This window comes from Haliotis rubra, unplaced genomic scaffold (genome assembly GCF_003918875.1).
Source record: "Haliotis rubra isolate DU_JTF1 unplaced genomic scaffold, ASM391887v1 Scf146, whole genome shotgun sequence".
Lineage (NCBI taxonomy): Eukaryota > Metazoa > Mollusca > Gastropoda > Lepetellida > Haliotidae > Haliotis > Haliotis rubra.
Window position 1 is genome coordinate 1,712,900 of NW_025765403.1, and position 16,588 is coordinate 1,729,487.

General features: G+C 39.8%; 2 protein-coding genes across 2 annotated transcripts; both read left to right on the forward strand.

Annotated features, from left to right (window-relative positions):
- Positions 1-4,402: 4,402 nt before the first annotated feature.
- Positions 4,403-8,747, forward strand: LOC124269601 (monocarboxylate transporter 14-like). Its single transcript, XM_046704628.1, has 4 exons — positions 4,403-4,809; positions 7,100-7,243; positions 7,766-7,912; positions 8,397-8,747. The coding sequence occupies exons 1-4, from the start codon at positions 4,521-4,523 to the stop codon at positions 8,726-8,728; spliced, it is 912 nt and encodes a 303-aa protein (XP_046560584.1). The 5' UTR covers positions 4,403-4,520; the 3' UTR covers positions 8,729-8,747.
- On the forward strand, positions 8,745-10,122 carry LOC124269602. The gene is made up of 2 exons (XM_046704629.1): positions 8,745-9,495; positions 9,660-10,122. The coding sequence occupies exons 1-2, from the start codon at positions 8,868-8,870 to the stop codon at positions 9,815-9,817; spliced, it is 786 nt and encodes a 261-aa protein (XP_046560585.1). The 5' UTR covers positions 8,745-8,867; the 3' UTR covers positions 9,818-10,122.
- The last annotated feature ends 6,466 nt before the right edge of the window (positions 10,123-16,588 follow it).

Genomic DNA, 16,588 nt, shown 5'->3' on the forward strand with positions numbered 1-16,588 from the left:
TCATTAAATGGGTGATATGGTGAAGAGATATTGAGAAAAAAATCGTCGAACGAATTATTCGTCCAACGAAGTTTGTAAAATAACCAGATTTTAGCTAGTTTGTAGTTGTACCTAACTGAAGTAACTCCCAAACGGTAATAGAGAATACGAATAGCTATCACTCCATCCAGAACTTCCACTTGCCTGAATATTAGCTGCAGACGAAAGAGTGAGACTGTTTTATGTAAACCATGTTGTCGCCAAGAATGAGAGTGTAACTTATTTGTGTGCGTTCGGAAAAAAGATGTCATCAGTCTTCTTTCTTTGACAAACTGTTATTTTGATATTAAAGATATACAGTATTTAAATGAGATATCGGCATCAATTGGCATGTACATCTCTGCGTAAGGCCAACAAGACCTGCATGTAACTTTGGAACGTGAACATACAACAACATGTAAATGCACATAATGTATACCCACACGACCATTGTAGTTGTAACTGAGTGAGTAAGTGAGCGAGTACGCGTTGCGCCTCTTTTAGCAATATTCCACCAATATCGCGGCGGGGGACGACGGGAATGGGTACCACACGTTGTACCCATGTGGGGAATCGAACCCGGGTCTTCGGCGTGACGACCGGACGCTTTAATTACTAGGCTAACCCACCGCCCCAATTGACATACCAGATTAACACAAATATAACAAATAATGTATAACACATTTACCCATATCATATACCGAGATCGCATTTGACATGGACACAGTGTTCAAAGAAAGTTACATTTACGAAAAGAGTACATATACTATTCCAACACAAGTGAGATCCCAACCCTTCTGTTTAATGATCGGCCTTCAGATGGGTCCTAAGAATCGGTCTTCAGAACCAATCCTTGTTGCAAAGAGGCGACTAACGGGATCAGGTGGCCAGCCACGCTGACTTGGTTGATGCATGTCATCGTATCCTAGTTGCTTAGATTAATGCTCATGATATCGGTCACTGGATTATCTATACTAGACCAGTCTCTATTTACGCCGTGATAAGGCTGGAATGTTGCTGAATGTGGCGTTAAACAACAAACAAACAAACCCAATGTCGCACACAAGAAATTCACCCGCTACTATCATCTGGAGGTGAGGTGAGGTGAAATTGGGTTAAACATAGTGCTTGAGAATATTTCGCTCATATGACGACGTGCATGCGTATGTGCGGCTGCTTGTACTAGCCCAGACTTAAGCTGGTTTTATAGTGCTAGCCCACTGAGATACCATGCCGCAGTGAAGCATGAATACCCCACTCAGACACATTATACTGACTCTGAGCCGACCAGTCCTTGTTGTAGCCATTAATGCCGAGCGCCAGGCAGGGACCAACAAGTACCATATTTTAACGTCTTTTGGTTTGACGCGGTCGGGGATCGAACCCGCGACCTTCCGCTCTCCGGGCGGACGCTTTAACCACTACACCACAGAGGCGGTCTACTATCATCTGGATACCAAGTCAATACAGGAGACGCTGGTTTATGATCATATCAAAGCTGTAAGTGGATCACATATCACAACCTATCAGTGCAGCTGTTCAAACAAACTAATCCTCATACCGAGGGCAACAGGTCAAGGATCAACGTACTACGTCTCGCTGACCTTACGGTCGTACCTTATCACCAGGTCAGGTTTCAGCTACTCGCTTCATGTTCTTCCCGATACCTCTATCCACAATCTGGGCTAATACGCAACCGTTTGGGCAACAATACTTTGTGTAGTAGAACGGAATCAAATCGACTTTTGTTGTGATAATAACGTTATAACAGTTGGCACAGTCTTGTTACCTTGTAGGATTGTTTCAACGCGTTCATATGGCATAAGCATAAATGCGACGTGCGTCGTAGACACATGTTCCAGTGACTGATGTTGGTTATTGTCGACGTAATGCAATTCCTTATAAGAATAGAATTCCACGTTTTGACATACGGTTGTATGTAGCTCGGCATAATCGACGTATCAGTTCTTGTATCGTTTGGCAGTACAGAATTCCTTTTTTATTACTAAACTCGACAGCTGAACATTGCTCGTGTATTCTTTCAGTTTTCAAAATCGTACAATTTATAACGAAAAGTGGATGTCGACATCTTCAATACAATTCAGTTGTACAATACGCTTGTCGTTGGCGTCACGTTGGTATGTGGTGTTACGCTGTCAATGCAACGAAACGTTTAGTATTAATTATCATTATCCTCGTTGTATTGCACGCGCACACACACACACACACACACACACACACTTACGGGTTCGAATATATATATATATATATATCTCGATATAACAGTTATTCATATATATTGATACAAAATAGCTTATATTTTGTTTGACGAGTTTGTCCCTGATGAAATAGTTCATACATACAATAATAGTCCAACTACAAGCACCTTGGACACGTTACACCCTTCTTCAAATTCAACTCCACGAATGTTGGCCTCGGTTTTCAATCCCTTTGAAGTCCATGTAAAGGATACTGCAATACGCACTTAGTCTACCTCGTGTCAAACTGATCAGCGCTCGTTGCAGCCCAGCTCTGCTGTAAGTGGTGTTCGATTTCCAAGTTCGCCCGATTATGATATTTAGCGAACCCGTAAGTTACGCAACACTTAAGCTGACAGGTCGCGATTTAACTTTCGAACTGATTAAACCCAGCTTACTCAGTAACACGGGATGTGATTAACACTGACTATCATGAATCCCACTGCACTTTGAATTGATAGTCAGGATAACGAATATCATTAAATCTGTGTGACCCATTTCTTTAAATGTCTTCTAAGTCATCAAACACACTTCACATATGATAATGCTTTCTGGTTCAAGCAAAACTGCTATCTCAGCATAAGGAAACTTCGATAGCACAAAGGTCGGTACATGGAGACATACCGTGGTTTGAAAGCTACTACAAAGCGAGAGATCACACACAACAGGGTATGCGTGATATATCACTGACAGACAATATATGTGGTGTTAGCTGTCCCAAGAGCCATTGTGTAGTGAGGATATGTTGCCAACCATACGTGAATGTTAAGTACCAGATAATGCAGATTTCACATTGACAACAATGGCTGCGTTGACCCAAGCCTACCAAGTCCTCATACCCTCTCCTATTTATACCTTCTCCTGTGCATTAGGATCAACTATTGAATATTCCCGGTTTTTAGGGGAGACGTACCAAAATCAGATCATCCTTCTGAATGTTGAACACAAAAGGGGGCGGTTGGGCAGCCTAGTGGTTAAAGCGTTCGCTCGTCATGACGAGTAAGTGAGTGGGTACGGTTTTACCCGCTTTTAGCAATACATTTTCTGTTTGCAAATATTAATGTAATGAATATAAATGTTGTTGTTTTTTTAAATAAAACTCTTTTGGACTTTTTTACATATGATATAGACTTGATCTCGTCACTATAAGGCAGGAATATTGCCGATGTGACGTAAAGCCCAACTCAAGTTTTAGTAATATTCTAGCAATATCACGGCATGGGAGACCAGAAATGGGCTTCCAACATGGGTACAATCGAACCCGGGTCTTCGTCGTGACGAGCGAGCGCTTTAATCACTGGGCTACCCCACCGCCCCTCGTCATGGCGAAAGTTCAGGTTCGATTCTCCACATGGGTGCCATTTGTGAGGCTCATTTCTAGTCTCCCCCGCCGTGATATTGTTGGAATATTGCTAAAAGCGGCGTAAACACACACTCACTCACTCACTCAAAACAAAAAAATCATATACCACCAGAAATAATACTTCAAACATAACTGACTGACTTTTAGTTTTACGCCGCTTTTAAATATTCCAGCAATATCACGGCGGGGGACACCAAAATGGGCTTAACATAAATCAAATGAATCAAATCAAATTTATCTGTCCTTGCAGGAGTAACTGAAAAATATCTATTTTAATGACTTGCCTCATGATTCATTATCATCCGCTGCTTGACCTCTGCCACGACGTGCATCGTGTACCCTCGACATGTAACTGCCTTTGTGTCCATTTTATCGCATTCACCTTTTCTGGCAACAAAGCAGTGGCCCCGACCACGTGTATCCCTCCCATTGAATAAATCATGTAGTATTTCAACTGACCCAGTTATAATCACAAAGGAAATTAAATACGTCGAATACACGAGGGATTTGTTCCTAGAAAACGTTCGGGTTTTTTTTCAAACTGTTTATTCGAAACAAAATCAATTATAACATTAATATCTAATGTTAACTGTCAGCAAAATGAAGTTTGACTGCGGTAATAGTTTAACGTCTCATCTAAGACAATAAAGGTAAGCTCATCTCTTTGTAATCAGAATTCATGTATATGATCCTATTGCTATGTACGTGACTAACACGACCCACAAGCACGCGGTAGCCGTTAGGTAAACGAAAGCGATAAGGATTTAGTGGGCGCACACAAGGTCACCTTACGTGCAGTATGGGACCTTTACCTTGGGGCCTCTATAAGAGTCGTTGTGAAGTGACGGTGTTAATCAGCTGACACTAGTCTGCGCTTCGCCATGACTGCTCAGGAGAACGGCAATGCTGGAATGGGAGGCGATACTCGTGAAGCCAAGGAGCATAACAGTGGTGACAATATCCCAGTAAATGTTGATAAGTGCTCGTATATTCGTGTACCTGATGATTACGTAAAGGCTCATGGACACGAGAGTGACAGCGTGGATCTTAAGGATGCGGACGGATTGAAGCTGTGCTCGGAACCTGATGCTGAGGATAATGATGGGGATGAGGAGGATGAGGATGAAGGTCTTCCTGTCGACAGAGGCTGGGCGTGGATTATTCTGGCAGGTATGGAGTTTGTTGCGTCATAAATATATTGAACTGGTAATTTGAAGGAAGGAAGTTATATGAACAAAAACATGCTGTAAATCTCGCCTATGGTATCTAGGGGTGGTGGGGTAGCCTAGTGGTTAAAGCGTCCGCTCGTCACGCCGAAGGCCCGGGTTCGATCCCCCACATGGGTACAATGTTTGAAGCCCATTCCGGTTTTCCCTGCCGTGATTGCTCTAATACTGCTAAACGCGGTGTAAAACCCAACTCACTCACTATGATATCTCCAAAAATATATATAGTCAGCTGATGTCGAATATGGTTCAATGCGCCTGAAACAACCCTGCAGTTAAATCCCAATGTGCGTAGGTGCGTGGGTGCGCTTGTGGGTTTGGGTTGCTATAGTCTAGACTAGTACTGGTTTTGTGGTGCTAGTCTACAGAGATACAATATCAAAATGTAATATGAATATCCCATGTTTCACATATACACATCGATGCTCATGGTGTTGATCACTGGATTGTCTGGTCCAGACTCGATTATTTATAGACGCCGCCTTGGTGCGGCGTTAAACAACAAACAAACAACAACAAAACACAAAGTTCGACGGATAAACAGCATGCGCCAGGCAGGGTGACAACAAGGTGCGAGAGTTTATCGTGTTTTTGGTGTAACTCTCCTCTCCCGGCAGAAGTTCTGTCCACTAGAGGCGGCCATAGTTCTTAACGGAGGTAGTTACCAATTACAGAGTGGATGTGTTTGGTTCCTATCCACTTGCAACATCGGTTATGCACGTATTCATTTGGGTAAAAGTAAGAATTATAGCAGACACGCTGAACAGCTTAAATCGATGTGTCAGTTCCCACACAATTTTACCAAGTTTGTGAAGATAACGATTACGACCTCAAACCAACAGTCAGATGATCATGGCTTGACAAAGTCTGCACTTCGTCCTACTGGGTCACCTTTGCTCACGTTCACATGAACAAACATTCGTTTTGTCCACCTCCGTTTTGTCTTGAAGTGGGGTGAATCCGTACTGTTCTAAATGTGGGTAGCATGTTGTGAAAACATAACACGTTTTTTAATGGATAACAACTTCTTCTCTATTCTGTATACAATAAAGAAGTTGTTATCCATGAAAGACGTGCCAACTAAATGACTTTCAAGAACTACTTTGTGAAAGTTTCGTTCTCAGATTTTACTAAGGCACAGGTGGCTCACATGACAAGTGTGTAAACAGGTATTGAACCTGGTTTGAATCCCAGTCGGCCATGACGTTTCTATGTTATAGTCTGTTTGCAGTGAAAACGTACCTATGAATTTCACTTTACACAAGAAAGTAAATCAAATAAAGTAAAATTAAGATTGCGTATCCTCATAATTTTACCTTGCCAATTGAACATTTGAATCTCAGGATTTTATTCATCATAGAATAAAAGTTGTTTAACAAACGATCATAGTTTCAAATAGCTATTATTGGTTTGTATTACAAGGGGGTAAGCGCAGTAGTTGGAACACTGAAACAAATGCACGTGCGGTACGTGATGAGCGTTAACTTAGACCAACCCTACTTGTTCTCGGTGTTTCATTTAATGTGCATACACCCTTGTAATACAAACAAATGATAACGATTTGAAACTATGATCGTTTGATAAACAACTTTTATCCTAAGTTTGATAAAATTCTGATATTTAAATGTTCAGTTGGCAAAGTAAAGTTATGAGGATTCGCAATCTTAATGTCACTTTATTCGATTTACTTTCTTGTTTAAAGTGAAATTAATCGGTACGTTTTCACTGCAAACAGACTATAGTCAACATTTACCCTTGCTCGTAGACTTCACCAAATTGGTTCACCTCTTAAACCTCCATTAGGGGTCATCGGTGGCCAGTCGTCGCATTTTGCCATACAGAGTTGCGTCCCCTGGGCACACCAGAAACCTATGTTTGTGAGTTCAAATCCCGCTTCGTCCAGAGTATGTTTCTAAGGTTTGTGTGCACCATACCCATGCTTCATAAATATTATAAGTTTCTCAGACTGTCATAATTCTGGGCTTTTCTCCATAATCTAAAATTCAAACACGCTCTATGTAATTGCACTGAACTGCGGCAAAAATTGACTTGAACCAAAACCACTCACTCACTCATATTTCAGGTGTAACGTTCTTATAGTACATTACACAGAAATGATACCAGTGATTTGTCTCGTCTATCTAAATACATTACAGTGATGATAATTATGACAATTGTTTGGTATATCCCACAAGTCTTGATCACAGTTTTTTTTGTTTTTTTTTTATTTCAAGGTAGTTTCATCAATATTGGCTTGATGATCGGCTATAGCCGTGGACTTGCCATGCTGTTTGTTGAGTATCTGAAAGTATTCGGCGCATCGACGGCTAAAACAACACTTCTAATGGGAGTCAATGCTGCGTTTTACAGCTTCGGTGGTAGGTATATTGCCATTGATTTATCCTTTTGAAGCTCTGGGTTTGGAAATATATCTTCCGCGCAAGTGATATACCGTTACTTGTACTAAAGTCTTGTATTGTGAGCACGAATCAAACACTACATCCACTGTGGTAGTGGTCATAATATCAACCACCGGTTCACATGGCCATCGTCATATTCCGTCTATCTACGAAAAAACGGAATAGTTGTTAACCATTTATATCAATACAACGCAATAAATGTGTTCCGTTATATTTCAATGTGATTATGAAAATTGTATCTCTTTCCTCAACGTTTAATTATATAAACATGTGATGCGTCACTGGTCATTACTATTCACACTGAGGCGATGGGGTAGCCATGTGGTTAATGCGTTTACCCATTACCCCGAATACTCAGGTTCGATACCCCGACGTAGATATTGCTGGAATATTGTTTAAAGCGGTGTAAAAGTAAATTTCCTATCAAGTAAAATGCCAGAATGTACTTGACGAATGCATCATAACCATTTCTTGTTTCAGCTCTTATTTCCATGCATATAATCGTCAGTTTAATCGGGATCAGAAAGACCTTACTTCTTGGAGCAACAATAACATGCATTGGAATGATGACAGCTATCTTCGCAACAAGCATCGACTTTCTTATTGGGACACACAGCATATTAATCGGTAGGTATATCAAACACAAGTGGATGTAATTTACACAACCTTATGCATATGCATGTAACATGTGTACCATATGTACCATAGGATACAGAGGAGAAGTTGGTTACAAATGGTGTACAGGATGCTTTGACTGCTGAAAGAGGCTAGAGAAAGATCGGATGTTCAGACACGATCATGAAAACTTACGGGTCATTTCACTTTGAGTACGAATGAGTAGGTTTACTTTTATGCTGCACTCAGCAATATTCCAGCTATATGTCGGCGGTCTGTATATGCCAAAGGACAACCCTGTTGCCACGACATTGTATTGAGAATCTTGCTCATAATACTTACAGTGATTTTTCTATACATGCATACTCGGTGATATACCTGAGATATATTTCTATATATATTATACACGTTTCATGTTCATGTGTCTTTTTTCAGGCCAATAGCGTACTGAATTTATCAAGCTTCAACATTTCATTTTTCTTTCATTTTCTTCCAGGACTCGGGAACTCTATGATTTATGGACCATCTATGGTAAACATTGGCCATTATTTCAAGAAACGCCGAGGCCTGGCATCAGCAGCCGCAATGTCATCAGTCAGCTTCGGCGGGAGTGTATTTCCGCCATTAGTTAGATATCTCTTGGATGAGTTCGGTCTCTTTGGTACCATGACTATTCTGACCGGTATTGTCATGAACATGTTCGTCGGGGCTGCCGTCCAAAGACCATTGGAATCGTTCAGAAAGAAGACACCTGTCAAAAAACCCCACAACGGAAAAGGATATAACCCCACATCTCAAGGAACACCCCAAATCTTTGGTTATCAGTGAGTTAAAGAGGAACGAGATCAGTTCTAGTGGTGAAAGGAGTCTGCTGAATTCCAGAGAAAAGGACATCAATGTTCAGAACTCTACGTCAGATTCCCCCTTCCTTGTGAGGAGATTAAGAACAGATTCCGATTCCAGTGCAATGTCAAAATCAAAACGAAACATACTTCTTTTCACCAGCCAGTCCGATTTCGGGTCCCTTGCAATGATCAACATAAGTGTTCAAGACATTGATGCTGTTGAAAGTGTTGGGTCCGCGAACAAGTCAAAGAAATGCTGCTTTTATATTAAAAAGGCTTTGTCATCCCTCGACTTCTCACTGTTCAAGAAACCAATGTTTCGACTTATCACCATTGTGGCTTTTTTCAGTGTCCTTATAGGCGTCGTTCCAGTGTATATTCCTGCTTTGGCGAAAGAGAAGGGTTTGGATCAGACGGATGCAGCTCTGTTCTTAACAGTTGCTGGTGCAGTTGACTTCTTTTGCAGGCTCCTGGCTGGGTTCCTGATTGATCTGGGACATATCAGTGCCCACACCGTTATGGCTATTGGGTTAGCCATTGCTGGAACATTGACGCAGTTCACTTCCTTCTACAACTCTTACGCTTTAATGATGATGTTCACTGTGACAATGACTATGTTTTCCTGTTCATATTTTGCCCTGATTAACGTGGCAATAATTGATTTCATGGGACTGGACTACCTTGGAAAGACGTTGGGATTTGTGTCCTTGTTTCATGGAATGTCCATAGCTATATGTCACCCTATTGTAGGTAAGACGACTATTGTGATACGGAATCCTTACCACATTAATTTGTTAGATTGAAGACTTCAATTTTAAATGTGTCCTGCAAGGGGAATGAAATGCATCACCTCGTGCAATGTATCGGGTCGTTTTCAGTGACATCATCAACATCTGTTTGTGATAATGTTTCAGGGAGTATTCGTGACGCAACAGGGTCATACACCTGGGGGTTCAGCTTCATGGGAGCTTGTGCCTACGTCGGTGCCGCCTTGCTACTCAGTACACCTCTATACAAGAAATGTTTTCTGAAGAAACCCAATGAAGACAGATGCAATGACGTAGCAGAGTAACTCCTAACAGACACCTATCTCATCCAGACCATGCTCCTGCTTGCAGCTTCAAGGAAATTTAAGAAGTCGCAGATTAACATCACATAACGAAAGAAGTGCAAATATTTGCTGTGTTCCCTCACAGCAGGTCTTTGGGAATGATATGAATACATTAATAATATGACAGCAGAAATGTAACAGCAACCAGTAGACTTTCGCTAAGGTGAAGCTGTTTAGAAAGGTGTCTAAAAGTATCGTCGAATTTATGATGGCATTCCTGAGTTTGCCTTCAACTTTCTTGAAGATAAATAAATGTGTGAAATGTATATCTAACGTAATATCCAGGATCAGGATAGGGCACCCCTACTTCACATTTCCTTTACTGGACTAAAATGGGGTTAAGGGACAAGGGGAGGCAGGGCAATGAAGGTCGCTCTTCCTCGTCAGTGTCAATAGCAGAAAAGCATTAGGTGTGCTTGGTTGGTTGATTGGTTGGAAAGTTGTTTAACGCCTCAATCAGCAGTATTCCAACTATATGGCGGCGGTCTGTAAATAATGTCTGGACCAGACAATTCAGTGATCAATAGCATGAGGATCAGTCTACACAACTGGGATACGATGACATGTGTCAGCTTCATCAGTCAGATGACCACCAGATCGCCTTTTACGACAAGCATGGGTTACCGTGATTAGAGTGAGTGAGTTTATTTTTACGCCGTTTTAGCAATATTTCAACAATGTTACGGCGAGGAATACCAGAATAGGGGTTCCCACATGCGAGGGTCTTCGGCGTGACGAGCGAAAGCTTTAATCACTAGGCTACCCCACCGCCCAAGGTCAGTATCGGTCAGTCTGAATGACCGAAACCTTGATGTTGACGTTTGTCGTGGCATTGTCTGTCATCACAACACATGCTCCAAATGGTAAGTCGAACTGTTTCCCATCATTCACCACTAACGACACTTGGGATATAACCTTATTCTAAGCATACTTCCTACTTCTGTGCAACAGCGGTTTCATTTCCTACAGTTACAAACTGAGAATGAATTATTTGGGAATTCGTATCGACAAAACTTGATTTTGAAAAATGATAAAAAATAATTCCTCCCTACTTTTTATAACTTAGTCACTCACTCTTCTTTCAGTATCTTATAGAACAAAATGATGTTGCATATGAACGCCAAATATTTAATCAACTCTCGATGCAGCAGGTACATCGATTAGTGTGAAACCTTGAATTCACGTATATACTTCTGAGAGTTTAATATAATGATGAATTTTGTTAACGGTGAACTTGATAATCGATCATCGATTATGTCAGACTGATTCCTAAGAATGATTGGATATCAGGAGATAAGTGTCCCATTACCGAATAATAATACAAATTCATCCGCTGGGATTCAGTATCAACAGGATTCGGAACACAAATGTGTCATTCCTTTATATATTACACTGCATGAGTCATTGTTTTTCTCTGTAGTTGGTATCATAAAGCTTCAGGATATAACTAACTCAGGCATGTTTTTCCTGTACAAAACTATGTAAAAAAAATCCTTTTTAGTAAATTTCTTGAATTATTTTTTTCCAAGCCTTGGTTCGGTGGCCGTTAAGAACTGCCTTTAGATACAAAAGAGCATCGGCCCTCCTTAGATACAATGTCTGAGGTTTTCTGCTTTTAAAACACGTTATATAACTGCAACATCTAGTACTTAGTGGGGTACCCTAGTGGGTAAGCATGCCCTCGTCACGCTGAAGACTCACGTTCGATTCTCGACATGGATAACATGTGTGAAGCCCAATTTTGGTGTCCCCCCATCGTGATATTGCTGGAATACTGCCAAACGCGGCGTAGAACTAAACTCACTCACTCACTTCCCTACCGGCCTTTTGACCACCGGTACCTACACCTAAAAACCAACATGAAATTTTAGTTTACTAAATTAACATAATTGATTGAAAAAAGTATCTGTGATTGATATAAAGTTCACTGAAACTATATAACACAATACTGTTGCTTTAGAGACGCAGTTTCAGAAATATAATCCAGAATTTTATTTACCATTCACATCACAATGTATGAAGCAAACTTATATTTTCCGCTGGTACAATATTTCACTACTAAGCAAATGTATGTGACATGTAAGACTACGCAATGTTTGTGAAGAATGAGCTAATTTTCTGTCATTCTAATCTGCCACAGCAGAGATACGGCACTGACTGCGCCTAGTTCTGTATGGTAGCTGCAATATATCATCATGGAGGATACGAATATAATTAGACATGTCAGGTATTAAAACGGCATTTTCAGTGAGTGTTACTGTATAACATCGAGGAGTTGAGGAAGAAGCATTATATGTGTGGTTCAAACCTTTCAAATATATTTAGCCTGTGAAAAATTAGCGAAGGAATACTTCATTCAAAGGTTACTTATATTGTAATTGGGTCTAGATTTGCTGCAAAGTAGTTAGGACTAGACCAACATCGAGAATATTAAATTTCGAGGCAACATGTGTTTGCTCTAATGTATGAATGTAGAACCACAGTGCAAAAGAATACACCGTCTTGACTAAGCTCGGAAATAAATTCCGTTTGGTGTAAAGGAAGAAATAGCTATGAAAATACTATAAACGGATGTCCAGATGTCGGTGAAGAGGGTAGATGCCTTACTGGTACGCTTTTGAAGTTCCCACAAAGAAAGATAAAAACACTTAATTGAAGATGGGTATGCTTGAACTTGTTATTGCAAATCTCCATTGCCACAAATTATAGCGGTGTACACGACATATGTGACAAGCATATAAATATTTCGTGATACCGTAAGCTTGAAGTCATGTAAATATTGAAACGATGATCTGCATGGACGTGGATATTTACATAAGGGTCATACATGCATGTTATTCAAAAGGAGGTCAGGTTCTTGTTACACTCAACTATGAATATTTACATAGCACAGCAACAAGAGATTTGCCGTGACACATAAAGGTAGCGGTTGAATTATGTATTGGCTAATCGTACGACAGAACATTATTCACACCTGCCATTTGCCTCATCGGGACGTGATTATGCATTTAAAATGGTCAGTTTGAAAACAGATGTACATTACACAAGCAGTTACACCTGTTTTCACAGAGAAAGAATGAAATTGATCTCCAAAAAATGTATGGCAAAGAATGGCGCTTGATTTGGCTCTTTATCAGCACGAGTTTTCTAAATGTCCTATTCTTCTTAAATCAAGAAAAGTCTTCCACAAACCACGAATAGGGTATACGATACACTTTCATCACAGGCCACAGTAAAGACTTGTATATAACCTGACAATTACACATGGTGGGATATCCATACCGTTTACACCATGATGATATCAAAACATAGAGTATTATCTAAGAGATATCTATTGTGGTAGGGGAAAATGGATGACGCGTATAGAGCATTGTTCGATTTTTCTCTGGTAGTAATTTCCTGAAAACATCCTATTATCAAATGAGCAATTGCAAACCTCTTTTGAAGATGCATTCGACTTTCCGACTGTGTAGATCGGTTTTAATATGCTGATCTTGTTTGCCACACTTCTCAGGACGATGTGCAAAATTTGGATTGTAAATTAGTCAAACTACTTATTGTATATTCATATGTGTATTATAGTATACCGTGGGAAATATTAAGGCTGGAACGTTTGCATTAATCGAGATAACACATTTGTATTTTAAAATTAACAACTAAAAGAGATACAAGCATCAACAGGTTCAGGTGAAATTTTGCCCAGTGATCTCAATAATCTTATAGAGATGAGAATTGTTTGACAAGAACACAATCTATTTAAGCTGTTTGGGCATAGGAGATAAAACTAAATCACTATTCTTCTGAACACTTATCACGAACCCAATGAAGCTAGAAGGTTTTGATGCCTCTTTTCATTGAACAGAATAGATAATTGACCAGTTCGTAGAATGCAACCATATGCTCCAGTTCGGTCACATTGACTAACCAAGAAATAGTTTGAAAATAATTCGGCAACAGCTAAATATTTGTTCACTTTCATAACAGGCCACAGTACAGAGTCACATATATCCGGACAATTCCACATGGTGGGATACATATCTATACCGCTTACACCATGATGGTATCAAAACATAGACTATTACCCAAGCGATATCTGCTGTGGAAGGAAGTAATGTATGACGTATAAATCATTGCTACTGCTTTTTCCCAGAAAGTGATACCCCGGAAACATCCTATTATCTATTGAGCAATTATAAAGAATATCATTTCTTGAAGATACATTCGACGTTCCGAATTTGCATTTTTTGTACGTTCTGGATATGCTGATCTTGTTTGCCACGATTCTCAGGACGATGAGCAAACACTGGATTGTAAGTTAGTCAAAATACTTCCCTGTTGTTATTCGGAGAGCTTCAAAGTGTATTCATAATGCATATTATAGTATATCGTGGGTAATATTAATCCTGAAACATTTGCATTAATCAAGATAACATATGTTTGTATTTTGATATTAACACGTAAACACACACACAAGCATGAACAGGTTCAGGTTACCTACTGACCTTAATACTCTTTGATATGTGAAACTTTTGTGACTAGAACACTATCTATTTAACCTGTTTCGGACCATGAAATAAGACTAAAAGAGTATTCTTTTGAACAGTTAGTCCCGAACCCAATTAAACTAGAATTGGCCAGAACATTTAGAGGCCTTTTTGCTTAGAACAAAGTAGTTGACCACTTCCTAGAATGTAACCGTTACATTGATTAACCCACAAATACTTAGAAAATTCGGCCACAGTAAAATATTTGTTTATATCAAAACTACTACAAAAGAAACAGTTTATAGACAGAAGAAGATGCCTGTCCATCAAACTATCCTTAGACACCAGTAGCCTGTTACACACACCACTGTTTGGTTCACAAGATGTACATAATTAATGAAATGAGGACAACCTTTACGATTCATTATGGTTTTCAAAGTCCTATGTATGACAATGATAAAATGCATGTTTGGGTCTTAAACGCGTAAGTGAGATAACCATACGAAAGATAGGATTATCCCTGAGTGCTCATGAAGAATGTTTTTAATAGAATTTCACCCGGTTGATGGTCATCCGAACAACCAATCTTTTGTCAATCACTTCATCAACACATATATAGAGGCTGATATTCTACACCAGTCCCCTGCACAAGTAACCCAATATCCCGCCCTTTACAAAGTATATAATAGAGCATGGGGGCTTAAGGCACTGGTACCACGGGCTCCATAGCAACAGTTTTCAGCCAATATCCATGGAGTATGTTGTCACATGACAAGGGCAAGAGGGACCCCAAACCTGAAATCATCCTCTTTCTGACAGCACTGTCGACGTGGCAACTTCCCATATCAGTCTGTGGATTTCATTTTTTGGTAAGTACACCAGTTTGTCCAGATGGCAACTGAGTCTTCTGTGCGAAATTGAAGTTATTTCATAGTATTACATTAACGTGATGAGTAAATTGTGTGCTGCTTTTGAAGGAATGCATTGGCTAATTGCAAAATAAGTATTAGGTCACTGTCATCAGTGATTCTTGCTGTGCCAAACTGGCGAAATGTCACCCATCTTTGACTGTAGAAACGTGCCGGCTATGGGAGGAATAAATGACATATATTCATTGCAAAATATATATCCTGATGGACTTTCATTTGAGTAAAGTACTTTGTGCGTTTAGCGATGACTTTCTAATTCGATCGGCAAGTCAAAACTGTCTCTAATTTATTGCTAAATTCAAAATTCCGTTTATTTCAAACTTCTTGCTGTAAACAACAAAACAATGTTGCCATTGTATTCTAAAATAAAAACGTGGCTGTATAATTGTCCCTGTTTCCACACTGTGTTCTCAGTCAAAGCATCATGGTTTCATCTGGAAGCATGAAGTGGCAGTCATGCTCCCTGACCACTGCTGACCTCTCCATTGAGCAGCACATAACTTTTGGCTGTCTTCGGCTATCCTCGGCATTCTTCGGCTCAAATCCGGTTGAATTACAAAATGGCTGCAGTGGGTATATACAAGTCAAGGCTCGATTGTCTTTTTTATTTATCTTAACATAGCACAGCCTACCAAATACTGATGTCATCTTATCTGATATATCTGTAAATTCATACTAATTGATACCACATCATATCTGCAGCCTAATCGTATGGCATTCGCATATTATTGCAGTCTTCAACCTTTGTTTATTTTCTGCAAAAGGTAATTTCCTCGTTCTCTTCCCGTTTGGCGTGACGCAATCAAATGATGACAACAGTCTTAGCACTGACCATCATTAAAACCTATAAATTGATTCTGTGACATCTTAATCGCAGTTTTTAGTTGCTGAATATGTAGTATGTTCCTTTTCTTGAAAGTGAATTCACCTTGCATTCAATGACACAATAATGAATTATATTATATGGTAAATGATATACCTGCTAATTGTAATGATATGAACTATGTAATATCCATTTCTTACACCATTAGCAATATATGTACTATAAAGTGGTGTTCCTGCAAGGTGTCATACCGGTGCCAGCCCCATTTGGAGTGGTGTGATCATCCAACAGGCATACCCAATTTCTTTTAGCCACTATTTCTACCACTTAGAATATGATTGTATAGCATACATATTCCTAATGTGATGGGTGGAAATATTGCCTTACTACGGGTTTATGTATGTATTATTACATTTTCCATTGGGACTTTCATCTCACCTCAGGTGGGGTCCTATATGTATGATCTGTTAGAAGGGAAATGACAATTCTTTTGGGT